Here is a 21,214-nt window from a genome sequence, read left to right on the forward strand (position 1 = left end):
GGAGGTGTCACAGGCTAGCTTTATATAGTCTTTTTTTTTTGGAACTAGCTCTTGTAGACCAAGCTGGCCTCGAACTCCCAGAGATCCGCCTGCCTCTGCCTCCCGAGTGCTGGGACTAAAGGCGTGCGCCACCACCGCCCGGCGCTTTATATAGTCTTAAATGAAATGTTTTGTTTTGTTTTTTTCAAAGCAGGGTCTTACTACGTAGACCTCACAGTCTTGGAACTATGTAAACTAGGTTGACTTTGAACTCACAGAGATCTGCCTACCCCTGCCTCCAGGCTACCACACCTGGCTCCAATTCTTTTAAGATTTGTTTTTTGTGTGTATGTGTGTGTGTATGTGCACATGGATACAGGTGTTCTGGGAGGCCAGAAGAGGGTGTCAGATCTCGAAGCAGGAGTGGTGGTTGTGAGTTTCCTTATGTGGGTCCTCTGAGAAGCAGCAAGTACTCTTAACCGCTGAGCTCCCTCTCCAGTCCCTCTAATTCTTCTCTATGGCCTCTGAGGCATCCACTTTCTCCTGCAAGCTCTTCAGTCTGTAATCATGAAAAGATTTTCCCAACTCACTGCAGTTTGTCTTCAGCTCGGCTATATGCTTCCTCTCTGATGCATCCATTCAGCCCGTGCTCTCCACCCAGCTACTCTGGTTCTCTTTTGATATCTTTCCAACTTCTAGTTACAATTTTTCAGTTTGGCTTCTTAAATTTTAGATCACTGTTTCATCTTCCTCTGCCATTTTCTTCAACATCTGGTTTGAGTTCGGCAATTCATCTCTGTCTAAAAAAAATAGGTCACCTAAATCCACAAACTACCTATTGGAAGTTTTGGGTCAGAATTTTCATTGTTTTCTATTTTCAATGCATTTCCCATTTTCTGCATTTCAATGTTTGCAACTTGTTGCTGTTTAACCAACATGCTGAAGTTCCTTTTCAGCTAACTCTTATGCTATCTGGAAAGCCCAGAATTTTCCTCACACGCATCTTTCTCAAACATCATGCTCATTTTCATTTTCTCTAGATATACTGATCTGTTTTCCTAGTCTAGTTTTCTTTCTTTCGGGGGAGTAGGATGGGGTGGAGACAGCCGTGGGTGCTAGGAACCAAACTTTTATTTTTGGTTGCTAGCCTAGCCGTTAACACCTGAACCATCTCTTCTTGAAATTTGTTTTCATTGATAAAATAAAGTACCACAATTTCTGATAAATGTCTTCCTTTGTAGTACATATTTTACATATTAATTCATGATCTTTTTTCTTTGAAGAATTGGAGGTCTTGCCGGGTGGTAGTGGTGCACGCCTTTAGTCCTAGCATTCAGGAGGCAGAGGAAGTTGGATCTCTGTGAGTTTGATGCCAGTCTTGTTTACAAGAGGACAGGCTCCAAAGCTACAGAGAAATGTCGTCTTGGAAAAAAATAAAATAAAATAAAAAGAGAGAAAGAAAAAGAAAAAAGAGAAAAAGGAAAGAAATGGAAGTCTTGCTGTGTTGCCAAGGCTGCTCTCAGATTCCTAAGCGCAGGTGCACAGCACTGCCTAAGCTCTCTTTATGGATGCTATGTAGAGCTGAGTGGTGGTGGCCGCAGCGGGTAATCACAGCACTGAGGAGGGAGAAGCAGGCAGATCTCTGTGAGTTCAGGGCTACACAGAGAAACCCTGTCAAAAAAAAAAAACAAAAAACAAAAAAAAAAAAAAAAAACAAACAAAACGAAACACAAAAAACTCACCATGTAGTATTTATCAGTTGATTTGAAAATTTCATTATCTGACTATCTATTTCATCTTGAATCTTATTCCTCTCTTTCCAGTTCACATCTAGATCTTATTGCCTCCAGTTTTTTCTGTTTGTTGTATCTACTTTGAATTTTTTAAAAAGTTCATTAGTCAATGTATTTATTGTTAAATTTTATGTGATTTACTGACTTAAAAGATATTTTCCCTGGCAGTTCTATTTTTTTTATTGTGATTTCTGGGTCAACCCTAGCGCTTTCCACATGCTATACAAATTCTCTATCACTGAGCTACATCCCAAGACCATTTTGAGGCCTTTTCCCTCCACGTAGTTAGGCTTTTTAGTCAACATTTTCAGTCATTAGAGAACAAACTCATTACACTCATAGTCTTTGGGGGACATTTTGGTTTGTTTTTTCAGAGATGGCATATTTATGTGTAGCCCAGTCTGATCTAGAACTTATTATGTAGCCAAGGATGGAGGGGATCTGGTACTCCTGTCTCCATCTCCTGAGTGTGGGATTCTAGGCATGTGCCACCTCGCTCAGTCTCTTTGGAGACTTTCTACCTGAGCAACAGATTTGTCTTCAGCCCTAATTCTGACACTTCAGCCTCTTAGTATTTTAATTTTGATCTTAACAAGGTACTCCACTCTATTTTATTATTTATTTTATTATTTATTTACTTAATAATTGAGACAGTTTCATGCAGCTCAGACTGGCCTTGGACTCCTGACCTCCCACCTCCAACTCCCAAGTGCCAGAATGACGTGTATATGTCACCATGGCCAGCTCACTGGGGGTTTTTATTGCCTTTTTTCTCTTCCAAAATTCAATTAAATTGTTTCTGGTATTAAGATTTTTGGCGGGGCTGGAGAGATGGCTCAGTGGTTAAGAGCATTGCCTGCTCTTCCAAAGGTCCTGAGTTCAATTCCCAGCAACCACATGGTGGCTCACAACCATCTGTAAAGAGGTCTGGCGCCCTCTTCTGGCCTTCAGGCATACACACAGACAGAATATTGTATACATAATAAATAAATTAAAAAAAAAAAAGATTTTTGGGTTTTGTTTTCCTGTGTTGCAAACCAAATGCTGACCTCATGCCCTTACATGTGCTAGGTGAGGTACTCTACCAGTGAGCTACATTGAGTCACTGGTGTTAAGATTCTAATTTAAGAAATTATTTATTTTATTATTTATTTACTTAGTAATTAAGACAGTTTCACGTAGCCCAGATTGGCCTTAAACCCTCCCACCTCCATCTTCCAAGGTACATCTCAGAATGTATTTATTTTCTGTACTAATTCCCCTCTGAGCTCTTCAAGCACAACTGAAATTTTCCTTGATGAGTGTCCACAATGGAAAGTGAGCTGGCAGTCTTTTTTTTTTTAAATTAATTTATTTATTATGTATACAATGTTCTGTCTGTATGTATGTCTGCAGGCCAGAAGAGGGCGCCAGACCTCATTACAAATGGTTGTGAGCCACCATATGGTTGCTGGGAATTGAACTCAGGACCATTTGGAAGAGCAGGCAATGCTCTTAACCGCTGAGCCATCTCTCCAGCCCCTGAGCTGGCAGTCTTGACAAAAGTTCTGACTTTCTTTCCAGGAGCAGTTCCCATTTCCTTCTTACTAAGGCAGAACCTCTACGGGCCAAATTGTACGAGATTTACACACAGGCTTGCCAAAGGATACGGAAGGAACTCCCATAGCTCTAGCTACTCGCATCCATTCAACCCAATCCACCAGGGCACTGGGCTAAGCAATGAGGCACTGGGTTAAACGATGTGGTCCTGTGCTGGGGAGGATAGGACCTGTCAGGTCTCCCAGCAAATAGAAGATACAGCAAGCAAGAAGGACAACAAGAGGGCAGAGTGGGGAAGTAGCAAGGAGGAGGAAGTGGAACAAGTAGGCACAGCAGCAAGACGAAGAAAGGCAGAGCAGGCAGTACCAAAGAAACCAGATAAGCGAGGAAGAGCAGCAAGGGGAAGATTTTGTAGCAAAAAAGAAGGCATAAGAGGGTCAGGCTGCTGCCCCAGATAGAATCCCCGAGAGTTCTAGAGGAAGAGAAGAAAGGGGCTGGAGAAAGCCCCTTTCCTTCTTAGTAGACCAGCTTCCTCAGGAGTCACGACCTCAGACTAATGTCCTTCCCCCTCAAGCTCCTTAATCAATAATATTTTCATTTGTTTCATTAATATTTTAGATAAGGTCTCATTATATAGCCTGGCTGGCCTGGAACTCACTATACACCTTAAGTTGGCCTGGAATTGGTGATCCTCCTGTCTCAGCCTCCAAAGTATTATGATTACAGACCTATGCCATCACTCCTGGCTTTGTTAAATAAGTCTTAGTATCTACTTAGCTGCAAAGTATTAAGTGAGGTAACAAAAAAGAGGCTGAAAAATTTAAGGCACAGCCCAGCCCCTATTTCACAAGGTTTCAAGGAAGAAGTTAACCTCTAGAGCTATGCATTTTGGGAAGGTAGAAACCATTAGCTACAGTCATTCAGAGCAGGGACAACTGCAAAACAGTCCTGAAGATGCACAATATACAGAGTTCTCCCTAAGCACCACAATTATTAAAGTATAGTTTCTGTCCAAAAGAGGCATATGATTAAATACAAATTGATAATAGAGACATGAAACTTTAGAAACAGATTTCTAATAGAGATAAAATGATCCTAAAAGAGATGGAATTTGGGTTTAGTCTACAAGTTTGAGGCTAGCTTGGTCTATATAGTGAATAGCAGGTCAGCCAATGCTACGTATTGAGACCCTGCCTCAACAAAACACAGAAGGAATGAAGCAATGTCTCAACAACTCCGAGAAAGTATTTTCACAAAATCTTAGAACTAACTAGGCTATCAACCTCGTATTAAATTATCACTACTCTGTGGTTTTGTTGTTGTTGCTCTTTGCTTGTTTGTTTGTTTTTTTTTTCTTTCTGATTTTTATTAATTAATTAATTTAATTATTAAAGATTTCTGCCTCTTCCCCGCCACCACCTCCCATTCCCTCCCCCTCCCCCAATCAAGTCTTCCTTCCTCCTCAGCCCAAAGAGTAAGCAGGTTTCTCTGCCCTGTGGGAGGTCCAAGGACCACCCACCTCCATCCAGGTCTATTAAGGTGAGCATCCAAACTACCTGGGCTCCCACAAAGCCATTACATGCAATAGGATCAAGAACCCATTGCCATTGTTGTTTGTTTGTTTTTTAAAGATGCTGTTTTGCCATGTATCTCATGCTAGTCTTGAACTCAGAGCAATCCTTCTGCCTCAGTCTCCTAAATACTGGGATTACATGTATGTGCTACTATGTTTGGCACTCCCATATTAAAGACATTCCTAACATGAAGTATGCCTCCTATGTATCTTATCTTAGGAAGTTTGAGGATGTACTCCAGGAAACAAATGAGTAAAAAAGTACTGGTGCTTGAGACATATTGTGTGGCATAAAGGAATAAGTTAAGGCAGCCTCAGGACAAGATAAGTATAGTAGGCTAGGAAAGCATTGCATCCAGATTAAAGATCAGAGGAGAAGCCAGGATATGAATCCAGGCCAGAAAAGGAGAAGGACACCCAGAAGTCTTAGAGAAAAGAGAACGTGCTGTAACAGAATACACAACACAACTCAGACCTTTCAGAGACTGGAGACTACAGTAAAGTAGTTAGTTTTGAAGGAACATCTCTACTGGAAGACACAAGAGCTATGTGAGCCCTTAGAGAAATGACAGCAGCAGGGAGATGACTCAGTGGCTAAGAGCACTGGTTGGCTGCTCTTTCAGGGGAGCAAAGTTTGAATCCCCAACACCTAAATGGCAGCTTGCAATTATCTGTAACTCCAGTTTCAGGGAGTCTAGTGCTCTCTTCTGACCCGCATCAGGCCCAATGCGCAGACATGAAGGCAAAACATCCATACACAAAATAATAAAAATAAAAGAAGCAACTGCAGTCCTAGCCCAGACATTTTCAAACCTTTTGGTCTCAGAGTCCTTTATAACCTCTTTAAAAGTTCACAGATCTAAGACCAGGAGGGAGCAGCGTGTGAAAGAGCCTGGCAGTTCTGCAAGGCCGACAGGTGGGTTCCTGCAATGAGAGGAGTCTGTGAGAGACAATGAGACTCTGACTTAAAAACAAGGTGGAAGGAGAGAAGTGACATCTGAAAAAGTTGCTTCTGACTTCTATACATGGGCTGTGGCAAGCATGTGCCCCACCTGACAAAATAAATAAAATATAATTCTAAAAAATACATTAATTAAAAATAACTAAATAAGACACTCATTAAAGGGAGGACCTGGTCCACTAAAGGAAAGTACTCTACCAACAGAGACATATTTCTCAATCCAAATCTTCAGTACATTTTGACCATAATTAAACTCATTTTATTTTCATAAGAAAATATCTGAAAGAAAAAATATTTTATATATGCTTTTGGAGTTTAAATGTCATCGACTTGTCTAGGTACAATATAATTTTAATACCTTTATTACTATTCTATTAATTAATAATTAATTAAAGTGATCCCAATGAACATCTGAAGGTGCCCAAGAGAAGCAATAAAACACCCAATAGGGAATTCTATATTAAAACCCAAGTCTGCACGCTTCTGCCTCCCACGTGCTAGGATTAAAGACATGAGCCATCACATCCGACCTTTTCACTTTGTGTTTTTTGAAGCAATCTCATGAAGCACAGGCTAGCTTCACACTTGCTGTGTAGCTGAAAAATGACTTAAACTCCTCATCTTCTTGCCTCCACCTCCTGAATGCTGAGATTACATGTAATTACATTCAGGTGTTACCATATCCAGTTTATTTAGAGTCAGGGATCGAACCCAGGGTTTCATGCACACTGGGCAATCACTCTACATTTTAATCTAGGTTTTTTTGTTGTTGCTTTGTGTGTGTGTGTGTGTGTGTGTGTGTGTGTAGTTTGCTTTTGTTTCTAAGTGTTTCTGCATAGCTCTGACTGGCCTGTTACTTATTAGCAGATCAGGTTGGCTTTGAACACGAATAAATCCTTCTGCCTGAGCCGCCTGTATTTTGGAATTACAGGTAGGTGCTACTGTTGTAGAATATTATTTTAACATGTGTTACATTTGTTTATGCTGTGGAATATTTGTTCAAGGATGCAAAGGTGTACCACATTCTTTTATGTTGCATTTGTTTAACTCTGTGAAGCTGTGTTACTCTGCCTGTCTAACACACCTGATTGGTCTAATAAAGAGCTGAATGGCCTATTGAGCAAGGCAGGAGAAAGGATAGGTGGGGTTGGCAGGCAGAATAAAAAGGAGGAAAGATCAAGGAGCAAAAGAAGGATAAGGAAGAGTACTCCAGGGGCCAGCCACCCAGCTACACAGCAAGCCATGGAGTAAGAAGTAAAGAAAGGTATACAGAAATAGAGAAAGATAAAAGCCCAGAGGCAAAAGATAATGGGATAATCTAAGAAAAGCTGGCTAGAAAAAGCCAAGCTAAGGCTGGGCATTTATAAGTAATAATAAGCCTCTGTGTGATTTATTTGGGAGCTGGGTGGTGGGCCCCACAAAGAGACAAAAGAGTAAAGAGAAAAAAGCAAACAGCATGCTACCATGTCTGACTCTGATTAAACTTTAAGCCTTTATTTCTTTATAAAATGGTAAGTAAATCCCCTCGAAGGATTATTGTTACTAAGTAAAAATATACATCAGAGTACTCAATATTAATAAGACTTCAGCTTGGGCTAAAGAGATGGACCAGTGGTTAAGAGTACTGACTGTTCTTCCAGAGGACCTGGGTTCAATTTCCAGCACCCACATGGCAGCTCACAATTGTCTGTAACTCCAATTCCAGGGGATCTGGCATCCTCACTCATACATGCAGGCAAAAACCCAATGCACATAAAATAAAGTTTAAAAAAAAAAGATTCCAGCTAACACTCATGGAAAGTAACTTGAAATTTCCTTTGCTATGACACCTTGGATAACTCTGTATAGTTTACTAAAGTTAGTAATGGTTATGTCCCCATTTCATAAACCAAGATGTTATTATTTTATAACAATAAAATACTGTACTCAAAGCAAAAACAACATGAATAATCTGTATTATATGCAATTATGTAAAAGTTATATATCTCTACATAATGCATGTAGGTATATAATATACACATCTGTTGCAGTATTAATAAATTCTCTCTGGGGGCTGGAGAGATGGCTCAGTGGTTAAGAGCATTGCCTGCTCTTCCAAAGGTCCTGAGTTCAATTCCCGGCAACCACATGGTGGCTCACAACCATCTGTAATGAGGTCTGGTGCCCTCTTCTGGCCTGCAGACATACACACAGACAGAATATTGTACACATAATAAATAAATAAATATTTAAAAAAAAAAAAGTATTATTAAAAAAAAAATTAATAAATTCTCTCTGGAAAGACAAGGGAAAAGCAATACCAGCTTCTGTGGAGTCTTAGGAGTGTATTCTATGTTTTTACTCTCACTTTTAAAAAACGTGTGTAGGTGTTTTATCTGCTTGTATGTCTGTGCCTTGTGGCTGTGAAGGCCAACAGCAGATTCCCTGGAACTGGTTGTGAGCCCCCATGTAGATGCTGGGGATAAAAACTGTGCCCCCTGGAAGCGCAGTCAGTGCTCTCCAGAGCCTTACTTTTAATAGCTCTATACTTATATAGAAAGAAAGGAGGGAGGGAGAGAGGGAGAGAGGAAGGAAGGGAACTCTATTCCTACCATTCTTTTCTTCGCTTCCTGTTTACTCTACAACTGTGCTATTCTAATAGTCCTCTATCTCTATCTTGCCAGTCAAGCAAATTATGTCATGATTTCCTCTGACAGCCACGCTGCCAATCACGTTCACTATCCTTACCTTTCTAGACCTCCCAGTATTATAACTCACAAATCACAATTCTCCTTGAAGTCTCCTTAGCTCTGTAGCTCCAACCACTCTATGATTGCTTTCCTGCTAACTCACTGGTGTTTTCTGCTGACTCCTTCTACCTCTGAAGCTTATCTCTTGTTACCCACTCTCTCTAGAGACGCCTCTCCCAATGCATAACTGACAATACTATCTCTGTGTCAAGGGCTCTTCACCCTTCCTTGAGCTTCTTGAACCTAACATTGCCCAGGGATAACTACTCATTCCTTTTACTCCCTGAGGCACTGTGATGAGGCAAGCCAGTACAGAGGTTCCTCCATCTTATATTCTTGCTGAAGCCATTTCAGGTTTAACTAGAATCTGATCTTGATGGAAAAGCCCATGGAAAACAACCCAACTCTATTCTAGGAACCAAAGGACAGAGTGTCCTAGCTAAGTTATCTAAGCCTTTGTTAAAACTGCTTGTTTGTAAGGAACCCCCTCCAGCTAACTGTTCATCTTAGTTGCCTCTTTGTGGAGAACCCCTCCAGCTAACAACTTACCTTACTTCTGTTAAGACTGCTTGCTACAAACTGCTTACTTCTACAAAGCCCCCTGCACCTACCGAGCGAGGAGCCAGAAGGTTTCAGCCTTTAAAACCCCTATGTACTGGATGGGAGTGGAAGTGAGGATGGGAAGGGGGATACTCAGGGCCCTGAACATTTGAGTGTGGTCTCAGTCTGCTGGAATAAAGACTTTTCAGTTGGCTATACACTGTGTCTGAGGGTCTGAGCGATCGATCATCTCTAGTGAGCTCTCCATATCAGTATCTTAAAGGAAATGTTACCATCTGTTACCATCTAAGTTCATTTCCTTTTCATAAAGATTACTTTTATTTTATGTGCCTGTATGAGTATTTTGCCTGCATGTATGTTAAGTGTATTGTGTGCATGCTTGGTGCCTACAAAGGCCAGAAGAGAGCACTGGATCACCTAGAACTAGAGTTATAGATGACTGGAACCTGAACCCAGATCCTCTGTAAGAGCAACAAGTGATCCATCTCTCAGTTCCTTCTTTCATTTCTCTCTCTCTCCCCCCCCCCACCCCCGGTTTGGTTTTTTGAGATAGGGTTTCTCTGTGTATCCCTGGCTGTCCTGGAACTCACTCTGTAGACCAAGCTGACCTTGAACTCAGAGATCTGCCTACCTCTGCTGGGACTAAAGGAGTGCATCACCACCACCCAGGCATCTCTCAGTTCTTAAACTAAGAGCCTAAGAGTCAGTAAATCCACAGAGTATATGCTTCAGATCCAGCTAGGTTAAAAATACAATGCTGCTGTTTATTGTTGGTAGCCATAAGATCTTGGGCAAGTTAGGACTCTTAAGAAAATTATAAGCCTTGAAATAAGTAAAACAGAACACTAAGTTCTAAGTAAATCATCCCACAGTTAATTTTACAATGGCAATTATTCCTCATTCCCAGCAAATAAAATCCTATTGCAGTTCCCGTGTCTATCTACTTCTCTTCATCTCATGGCCATGGCTTCATCACTCAAACCACTCCCACTTTCTTGTCATTAATGCTCCCTCACAATTTCCACTCTGTTTCTGTTCTTGCTGCTACAAATCTCCACAAAGCAGCAAGCATAACTTTTCTAAGCATAAGCCAGAAATAATTCCTGTACTCAAGTTCTGCAGTTTCTTCTCATTGGACTTAAGTTTCTAACTCAAATTCCTGTCCTCGGTCTTAAAGGTCATAGTACCAGTCATATATTATAATGTCTATGGAGTTTTTAAAATTATTCCACTTTGAACTCCAAAAATGTTAAAGTATACCAAGCCAGTTGACTTTTTTGTTATTGTTATTGTTATTTTTGCTAATAATAAAGTCTTGCAGGAGCCAGGGGTGGTGAGAAGTTATGGTGGTGCACACCTTTAGTCCCAGCACTCGGGAGGCAGAGGCAGGCAGATCTCTGTGAGCTCAAGGCCAGCCTGATCTACAGAGTAAGTTTCTGGACAGCCAAGGCTCCACAAAGAAACCCTGTCTCAAAAACAAACAAACAAACAAACAAACAAACAAACAAACAAACTTTTTATAAAAAGAATAAAGTCTCATTTTGTACCCCAGCTCATTTCAAACCTCCATTCTGGAGGTTTAATGCCAGTACTTGGGAACTTGGGAATCAGAGGCAGGTTCAGGCAGACATCCATGAGTTCAAATCCAGCCTGGTCTACAAAGTGAGAGATCATATCTCAAACAAAACATCAAATTTCCATCTCCTGCCTTGGCCTCCTAAGTGCTAAGATTAAAATAGTGTGTCATCATGCCAAAGCAGGTAATTTCTGGAACAATGAGAATTCAATAATGATTCCACTCTGTTTCTTCAATTGTGCTTCTAGTCAAGCATGCATACTGGCTAACTGGCCTTTTTCCTTTTCCTGTGTTATAAATCTACTGTGCCTTGGGGACTTTGTATTAACTACTCTTTCCTACCTGGAAAGCTCTTCCTCAGATCTTCTCATAATCTTGGGCCTCTTCCTGAAGTTCACTCAGCTCAAATATCAAATATCAATTTCATATATATATATATGTGTGTGTGTGTGTGTGTCTGTGTGTGTCTGTGTGTGTATATATATGTCCATGGATGTTTTGCCTATGTGAGTGGTGGAAATCAAACTGTGGTCCTATAGAAGAACAGCCAGTGCTCCTAACCACTGAGCCATCTCCCTAGCCCTGCACTCCTACACCTTAAAACAGGGCCTCACTGTATATCCCTGGCTGGCCTGGAACTCCCTATGTACCATAGACTGGCCTCAAATTTACAGAGATCACCTGTTTCTGGCTCCCATGTGCTGGCATATGATACCATACCTGGCTAAATATCATTTTCTTAGTGAGACCTTCTCAGGCATCCATATGAAAACAGAACACTAACAAGAACCTGAATTTACTTTTATCAACGTATTTAAATATGTTTTACAAGTTAGTTTTTTTCTTTGAGAAAATATATAAAATAAACAAAAATGTATTCAAGAAATACTTGTGGAACCCAAGTATGGTGCCCCATGCCTGAAACCCCATTACTTGAGAGGTTGAAGCAAGATTCTAAGTTGTGAGCAGGTCTGGGCTACATATCAAACTCGTAAGCCAAAAAAAATTGCTTTTTGTTTTTTTGAGACAAGGCCTCTCTATGTATTCCTGGCTGCCCTGGAACTGTTATATACACCAGGCTGGCCTCAAACTCAGAGATCCTCCTATCTCTGCTTCCAGAGTGCTAGGAATGAAGGCATGCCTACCCCCAAAAAACATTTTTAAAGAATTAAAAAGGCCTGTGTCTATGAACAATTGTATAAATGAAAGAGTATGTTTGGAAACTAGGCGTCTCGCTGCCAAACAGTGATCATCAAAACTTCCTTTCTGTTTTATAACTAGTTCTTTCAAAAGACAGTGCTAGCATCTTAGCATGCTTGCTCCATGAATGACAGCCTAGACTCACAGACGACCCCAGCCCTTATAAGAACCATATGATTATAATCCCTTACATTGTCTTCCCTCTAACTTTTCACCAAAATTGTCAACCAAATTCAAATTAACTGATTTCAATGAAATTGAACTCAATTTTCTCACTAAGATTGTGGCAGATGGTTTTATAAAGAGAGAAGGGACTCATATACATGAAAAGTGAAAGATATTAAAAGGGGAAAAAGAATCTAGAGTCAACTATGGATTTTCTCTCTGGAAGGCTGACCCTCTAAATGTGTACTGAGCCACGGTTGTCCCATGACTGTAATCCTAACACTTGGGAGAGATATAGGCAGAAAATCAGCAGTTCAAGGCCAGTCTTGGCTACATGACTGTCTCACAAAAACAAAGAAAGGCAAGGAAGATATGAACATAGTAGAGTTCTCAAGAAGACAAATGTAAAGTACCTTCAGAGTTCCATCAACCTAAGAAATTTTAAGAGGAAATAAAAATATCTAAGTACCTGACTGACCAAGACTACCCTTAAACTGCTAGTGTCTGAGCTAGTGGTACTGCTGTAACCTAGAAGTGGGGTATTACCTTTGGGATATCTCCTTTAATACCTGGGGGCAGCCGCAGGATCCAGAAGTTCCTGTTCCTCAACAAGTTCTCCAGGTTCTCCAGCCGCCGCTGAAGCAGCCCATACTCCTGCAGCAGGGTCCCCAGTACGGCCCACTTGCCATCCAGCTGGTTCCCAAGCTCAGTCACTGTCTTTTCACAGCTGGCTAGTTTCTTCTCTGCTGTCCCTGTCCTGCCTTCTAGGTGGAGCAGTCGCCGGCTGTGGACCTCCACCTTCCTCTCTATGGCCTGCACAGCAGCCACCACTGTCCACAGGGAGATGGCTGCGGTCTGCAGGTGTGCCTCATTTGTTGCTGGAGGTGTAGGAAGAGGAAGAGGCTGCAGAGATGCAAGGCATTCCGAGTCCCATTCAGAAGTCTACGTGCAATGGAGAGATGGGGGCAAGACGTTGAGTTAGAAGGACTCCTGACTCTAAACTACGACCAGATAAGAGCTACTTACTGTCCAGCTGATATTAATCAAAATAGTTTTAGGCCGGGTGGTGGTGGTACACACCTTTAAGCTCAGGACTCCACAGGCAGAAGCAAGAGGATCTCTGTGAGTTCGAGGCCAGCCTGGGATACAAAGCAAACACCAGGACAGGTTCCAAAGCTACACAGAGAAACCCTGACTCAAAAACAAAAACAAAAGTAAAGTCTCTCTGTTAACCTTGTTGCTCTGAAACCTGTAGGCATCAAAAGCCAAGGGAACTGTTTTGGTGGGTTCAAGGATGGACTGGCAAAGATAGTGATAAAGATAAATAAACTCGCTTCTTAGGACCAATCTGGTCCATCTCTCTAATAAAGGGTCCAGAAGTTCAGGCTGCTGCTGCCTCCTCTATCTCTGGAAAAGGCAAAGAATTCTCACCAAGTTTCACTTACCACAGTGCTCTACGACAAATCTCTTAAGAATTTATATTCTAGCTCTGTCTTTCACTGAGGTTATACACTACAACTATACCAATTAGTAATAACTGACAGACTGAGGACGCATAGTCTAGAGAAAATACGACAACTATTTTAAAATATTCAAGGGTTATGAAATTGAAAGTAGAACAGGTTTATTTAATCTTATACTATAAAACTCCAAAGGACAAACTAGATGTGGAAAAATAGATGGGAATTTTCAGGCGGGTAACAATGTCATAATTAGATTTTTTTCCAAGGAAGTCACAGGCTATTCATTACTGAATGTACTTTGAAACAGAGTATCATAAATGGAAGAAATCTGACAAATATAGGAGGCTGGACTAAGCCTCCTCAAGGCCTAATTCTCTGAACCTGACAAACCGCTCTGGCCACAGCCCTCTATTTCCACTTCATGCACTGTCTTAGCCTCATTTCATTGATCTTCAATCCATCAGTAATAACTCTGGCCTACCACCTGTACATGGCTTTGCTTTCTTCCCTACTTGACCATTTCTGCCACCTTCAACCCCATTTCACTCCTGTCACTTGCTCAGTTGACCTCCTACTTTGAATGAGTTGAATCATACACTTTTTTTTTTGCTTGTTTCTACAAGCAGTCGGATAAGATCTACAAAAGTAAATCATACAACCATGTGAGATGCTGTCATACACCGACGGTCAATGCTCATTGACACTACTAACACTATCCAGTGCCCTCCAGGCTTCTGCAAACTTTCAAACTAATGTGCAAAAGAATCAACTAGAAAAGGCTGGGCAATCGGCCAGTGAGGCGGCTTAGCAGATAAAGACACTTGCAGTCAAGCCTGATTATCTGAGCTCAATTCCTGGGACCCAAATGGTGGAAGAAGAGAATCAACTCTGTTGAAGAAGGTCACTTGTTGGTTCCCGGCAGCTTAGTAGCTCAGATCCAAAATAATCACACAGAAACCATATTATTTAAAACACTGCTTGGCCCATTAGCTCTAGCTTCTTATTTGCTAACTCTTACATCTTAATTTAACCCATCTCCATTAATCTGTGCATCACCAGCAAAGTTTCATTGTGTCTGTCTCTGGCGGTGGCTCCATGGCTTCTCCCTAACTCTTTCTTTTTCCTCCCAGCATTCAGTTTAGTTTTCCCCGCCTACCTAAGTTCTGCCCTATCAACAGGCCAAGGCAGTTTCTTTATTCATCAATGGCACTCACATCATATAGAGGGGAATGCCATATCACAACTCCCCCATGTTGTCCTCTGCACTAAGGAAACTGAGTTAGGAGAATTGCTCTGAGTTTGAGTCTAGTCAGGGCTACATAGTGAGTATCTAGCCAGCAAGGGCTACAATAGCAAGACCTTAATCCCAAATCCTGATCCCAGCCCCACAAAGTCATTGACAATCCAGTTAAAATCCATATTTTCATTCAGCAAGTGTGATAAGAAAATGGAGATGGTGTGCTTTAAGCACATTCTTAGGTGATGGATGCTCTACCTTCTGATTTAGGGAGCACACAGGGAGGGCAGAGACTTATTCACATAGCCCCTTACACTCCAGAGATGACATGGTGTCTTACTTTAAGAAAACTGAAGTAAGTCAGACTAAGGTGGCACATGCCTTTGATCCCAGAACTGGGAGGTAGGGGGAAGAGGGGAGACAGGCAGATCTCTGTGAGTTCCAGGACAGCCAGGGATATCCAGAGAAACCTTGTCTCAGAAAACAAAAACAAAACAAACAAACAAAAAAAAGGAAACTAAAGAAATTAGGCCTAAACTCTTTTTCTTTATACTTCTTCCCACACCAAACCTATCAGTAATAATACATGGGTCCTTTCTTTCTCAAAGGAGTTTGATCTTGTTTAAAGTCAATCTCTCCACTTGTACTCTTAATACCAACCCTTCTACTTTATAAGGTACATTTAAAAAAAAAAACAGCTAGTGTGGTGGCAAGTGCCTTTGGTTCTAGCACTTGCAGGGGCAGAAATACTTCTGTGAGTTTGGGGCCACCCTGATCTATATGTTGGCCAGTTGGGGCTAACATAGCAAGATTCTGTCTCAAAAAGACTCAATAGTACTCATAGTAGTAAAAAATTTGTCAGGCTGGGCGTTCGTGATGGACGCCTTTTATCCCAGCACTCGAGAGGCAGAGACAGGTGGATCTCTGTGAGTTCGAGGGCAGCCTGGTCTACAGAGCGAGTTCCAGAACAAGCTCCAAAGCAGCAGAGAAACCCTGTCTCAAAAAACCCAAACCAAAAACAAAACTAAAACAAAAAATAGTCAGTGAAGTGCTCAACCAAATGGGGCATCCACACCACTGCCCAAACCCCAAGGCTCAGCGACCACGGTGGAAAAAGGGTAACAAGGTCCTAAGACCTAAGGTTGGACTGGAGTGAAACAGTGTCTTCTAGACGTGACAAGACCACGGCACTCACGAACTCCTATCTACTGTGGCTGCCTGCATAAAATCAAGCTAGCCAGCAGGGCACACACCTTTAATCCCAGCACTCAGAAGGCAGAGGCAGGCGGATCTCATGAGTTCGAGACCAGCCTGGTCTACAAGAACTAGTTCCAGGACAGGAACCAAAACCACAGAGAAACCCTGTCTTGAAAAAAAAAAAAATTAAGCTAGCCAAGATTACAGCATGGAAGGGGAAGAGGAGGTTCATGAGCTCCCACCTCATAACTGAGGAGCTATGGATAACTGATGGCATCTGGGGGAGAGAAAGCCCATTTTTTAGGGGTGTGGCTCCTGGTAGGTCAACCACATTCTGGTGGGTGGAATATACACCAAGGAGTATATGAGAAGCACAAATTGGACTCCATGGGTCATATAGACACATAGGTACAAAACTGGGGGACACTGGTAAAGGAAGGGGGTGAACCTGGGAGGAGCTAGGAGAATGAGTGGGGTGAACATGATCAAAATACATTCCATTAAATTCTCAAAGATAAGAAATGTTTTTAAATCACTTAGATTTATTTGTTTTATATATATCAGTACTGTGTCGCTGTGTATATATGTGGCACCATGTGCATACCTGATGCACTCAGGGGTCAGGAGAGGGCATCAGATACTCTAGAACTGGAGTTACAGATTGTTGTTAGCCACCATGTGAATGCTGGACCTAAACCAGGGTCCTCTGAGAGCACAACAAATATTCTTAACTGCTGAACCATCTCTCCAGCCCCTAAAAATGTTTCTTAAAATTAAAAATCTCAGTATTTCCCAATTCTTTGTCATAAAACAGATTTGCCCTGGTCAGTACCATAGCCACTGGCTCCATGTGATCAGGGAGGACCTGAAATGACAACTGAAATGTTCAACTGACATACTCTGCGTATAAAAATCAATAATGGTGTGAAGACTTAGGATGAAAAGTTGTGAAATCTCATTAACAATTTTGTAATATTCAATACTATTGAAATTTTGCATGCATTAGGGTAAATAACACATATCACTGAAATTAATTTCCTGTTTTTACTATTTTCTTTCTTTCTTTCTTTCTTTTCTAAGACATAATTTGGTTATTTGGCCAAGGATATCCTAAAATTTCTTTTTTTTTTTTTTTTTTTTTGGTTTTTCGAGACAGGGTTTCTCTGTGGTTTTGGAGCCTGTCCTGGAACTAGCTCTTGTAGACCAGGCTGGTCTTGAACTCACAGAGATCCGCCTGCCTCTGCCTCCCGAGTGCTGGGATTAAAGGCGTGCGCCACCACCGCCCGGCTATCCTAAAATTTCTGATCCTCCTCTCTGACTCCCAAGTGTGAGCCATAGTTTTACCTCCTAAACAAGACGACTAGAGAATTAAAAGTATGTGCACAGCTTTCAGCATGATGGTCTCTACTATCTTTTAAATTTTTTTTTTTTTGGTTTGGAAAAAAAATTAAGCTCCAGGAGTAGGGATGGTATTCTGTTCTATTCCCCGCCCAAACCCAATGCTCCCGTTTTCTTCTTCCTTCTCTTACTTCCTAGCGCTTCCTCAGCGGGCCTGCCTGCCATCTGACCTATTAAAAACGTCTCTTTGAGCTGACCAACAGCTTCTTGGATGGCAAACACAAGCAATACTTTCCAGTCAGAACGTTCTGTTAAACAACTGACCCGTCCAGCAGGTCCAGTTATTCAGGGTCTGAAGAGACACTACCTGAAAGAATCATTGGCGGGAGAGAAAAAGGAGACCAAGCAAAGTTCTGTTGTCAAGGTCTCCGTTTATTAGGGCAATGGTTGCGGCTAATATAGCCCTTGAATGAGGAATTTGGCTTGGGGTGGGGGGTAGGGGTAGGAAGGAACTTTGCCGGGGTAGCAAAGGTCACCAGTCAGCACACCTAGTGTTCTCTGTGCAAGCGGAAACATTCCTTCTGTGAGTCCATCAACAGTTTTCAAGATAGTTGTAATGTGGGGCGGGTTCCGTTAACAAATAGTTCTCAAGATAGTTGAAATGTGGGGCAGGTTCCGTTAACAAATAGTTCTCAAGATAGTTGGGGTGTGGGGTTCTCTGCAAACATCCTTAGGACAATGGTCCCTGCTATCATCTTTAGGACAATGGTCCCTGACAAATAACCATTCCCCCTTCCTTAATGGCTGTGTGCAAGGGCTGTCCCGGTTGCCCTGGTGGCTCTGGCATCTATCCACTGCAGGCCTGCAGCAAACAAGCACACGCACGACTGGCTAAGCCTGCGCCCTCGTCGGCCCTTCCAAGGTCCCTGCAGGGCCTTGTCCGGGAGGGCGGGCGGGCTCGCGACAGTGGCCCTCGACGCGCAGTCTGTTAAGGGCACACCTTGGCTTTTACCTTCGCCGCCTCGCAGGTGACTGTCCTGCCGCGCCTAGCAACGACAGCTCTCACGGCTGTCCACGATGGCTGGCGGATTTCAGAAACCCCTCGAGCCCACTTCCCCGTCCTGCGGGCTAACGCGAAGCAGCACCGCGCGTTCGAGCTCGAAACCTCAGACCCGGGTGCCCCGGCGCGGCAGTCCGCGGTGGCCCTTCATGGCGGGAGACAGCCGCAGACTCACGCGGGCGGCAAGGCCCGCGGTGGTCCCCAGCCTCCGCGCTTCCCCTAAAGCCCCGGTGACAGAGACGCCCGCGCATCATCGCCCTTACCGGAGCGGCGGTTGTCTCTGCCATGGTCCTCCGCTGCCCGGTCCGCTCCCGGGAGTCGCCGCCGCACACAGGCCGGGCTGCTCGGTGCTCTCCGCAAGCGGCGAGAAGCGGTCTCGCGTTGCTTGCACTGACAGGACCCGCGCGGCAATCCGGCTTCCGGGAGCGCAGCGACGCGGAGGAGCTGAGTAGCTGGCAGCCTCCGCCGCACCGGCTGCACCCGTCCCTCAGCTGGCGCTTCGTGGACAGCGAGTGCGGCGGGCGTTCCTCCGGCCTAGACGCGCCCGCTCCCGTCGGTCCCCTCGGGCCAGCGCGCCCCCTGGCGGCCCCCGGGTCCGGCGCACCCTTCCAGAGGTCAGCTTCTGGGAAGAAAGTTTTGGTGAACGCAGATCCTTCTTACTTACTTGGTTTTCTCATCCACCCAGAACGCACCACTGATGGAGATGCCAGGTAGGTTAAGGCCTAGCGGGGCAGCGTCTAGGCTGGACGGTAACCCAGTCTACTACCACTGTAGAAATGAGTGACTTAGGTGAGAATGATGGAGTTAAATCTTTCGTAGAAATTACAAATGGGGGGCTGGAGAGATGGCTCAGTGGTTAAGAGCATTGCCTGCTCTTCCAAAGGACCTGACCTGAGTTCAATTCCCAGCAACCACATGGTGGCTTACAACCATCTGTAATGCGGTCTGGTGTCCTCTTCTAACCTTCAGGCATATATGCAAACAGAGTATTGTATCCATAATAAATAAATATTTAAAAAATACAAAGAAGATCACACTCCATGTGACTTGCATTGGCAACAAAGATGGGTGGATTTGGATTACTGCTTCTCTTGGGCTTGGCTGAGAAGTGGAATTGTTATAATATTTGTGTGTGTGTGTGCGCGCGCGTGAGAGTGTTTGCCTATACTTGGGTATCTAGTGTGGTGTCCATGGAGGCCAGAAAAGGGTGAAGGATTACTTGGAACTGGAACCACAGACCTTGTGAGAAACCATGTGGGGGCTGGGAACCAAACTCAGATCCTCTGCTGAACTATCTCACCAGCCCCTTTTGAGACCAACAAAAATAAAGTTTGTGATTATATCTGCTGGATCTGGACTAAGGGACAAGTGAAGACAAAATTGTGTACTTAACAGAGTGTGTTGTAGAAAGATAATCACACAACCATAACTTTCCATCATACCTCTCCTTTCAAACACATATGAATCAATGTCTTCTCAAGCCTGTATTTCAGTAAGTGAATCCAGTCAATTCTCTAAACAATAAAAGAGTCTGTAATCCCCCAAAGTATGAGGGTCATCTTCTTGGACCACTTCTACTTGAGCATACTCTGTTATTTAGTGTACATACAAGGTAAGTACCTTATATGTAATTTGAGCATGAACTGTGGTCAGATGGCGCATAGTTGAGAGCTAAAATCACCATTTTTGGAACCAGAACATCGCCCTAACAGAATTAACTTCTATAAGATGAAAAGAAGGTGAAGACAAAGATGAAGGCAAAGAAGAAAAGCTTGGCCTCATGAAAATTACTTAGTGATTTTATTATTAAAAGTCATAATTTAAAAATTTGGACTTAAAAGACAAGAACAAAGCCTGATATGGTGCTACTCACCTTTAATCCTAGCGCTGGGGAGGCAGAGGCAGGAGGATTTCTGTTCGTTTAAGTTTAGCCTGGCCCCCACATAGCAAGCTCCAAGCAATCTAGAACTACACAGTGGACTCTGCCCCCCCTCCCAAAAAGAGTAGTAATTTCCATGTTCTTTGTTTCCTGGTTAATTGTTAGATTCTCTTGTAAACACTAAATATGAACATCTGAATTACTAAATAAGATCCCTTATCTTTTTATTTATTTCAAGCCTTTAAAGTATGTAGCCCAGGTAGTGGAGAATGACCTTAAACTCCTGACCCTCCTCCCTCCACCTCCCATATTTCTTATCTGCTCTCTGCTGTGTGGTGGTACCTTCTTTCAACATGGCATGTTCATCTTGCTTCCCTCTGCATCTGCTCGAAACTCTGGAGACTCTGCTCTTCTTTCCTACCCTGAAAATTCTGCCAATCAGCTTTTTATTAACAATGATAGCAACACATTTTCAGTGTACAGGATTATTCCGTAACAGTCCATCCTGCTTCTTCTGTGTCTACTGGTATCTCTCATGTGTCTTCCTTTATCTCCCTGCAAATACCACCCATACCTCTTCCTAGCTATTGGTCATCTCTAGGGTGTAGGAGGTCTTTCTGTCTATGTGTTGCTTTCATTGGTTAATAAATAAACTGCCTTGGCCTGTTGATAGGGCAGAACTTAGGTAGGCAGGGAAGACAGAACTGGATTCTGGGAGGGAGAAGGCAGAGTCAGGGAGATGCCATGGATCCACCACCAGAGTAAGACATGCCGAATCTTTGCTGGTTAAGTCACTGCCATGTGGCGATACACAGATTAATGGATATGGGTTAAATTAGGATGTAAGAGTTAGCCAATAAGAAGCTAGAGTTAATGGGCCAAGCAGTGATTTAAATAATACAGTTTCTGTGTGGTTATTTTGGGGCTAAGCTGGCTGGGCAGATGGGATGAACAAGCGGCCTCC

The 21,214-nt window shown here is 42.9% G+C and overlaps 1 protein-coding gene across 1 annotated transcript in view; it reads right to left on the bottom strand.

The window, feature by feature from the left end:
* The window catches only part of Znf398 (zinc finger protein 398), a 34,096-nt gene extending 15,256 nt beyond the window's left edge, over window positions 1–18,840 (bottom strand). The window contains exons 1-2 of the mRNA XM_057773407.1: window positions 18,635–18,840; window positions 12,623–13,018 (exon numbers count right to left, since the gene is read on the bottom strand). Coding sequence (XP_057629390.1) covers window positions 12,623–13,018; window positions 18,635–18,658 — 420 coding nt within the window. The 5' untranslated portion in view covers window positions 18,659–18,840. The remainder of the gene's footprint in view (window positions 1–12,622; window positions 13,019–18,634) is intronic.
* Window positions 18,841–21,214: the final 2,374 nt, after the last annotated feature.

This window comes from Chionomys nivalis, chromosome 1 (assembly GCF_950005125.1).
Source record: "Chionomys nivalis chromosome 1, mChiNiv1.1, whole genome shotgun sequence".
NCBI classification, from domain to species: Eukaryota; Metazoa; Chordata; class Mammalia; order Rodentia; family Cricetidae; genus Chionomys; species Chionomys nivalis.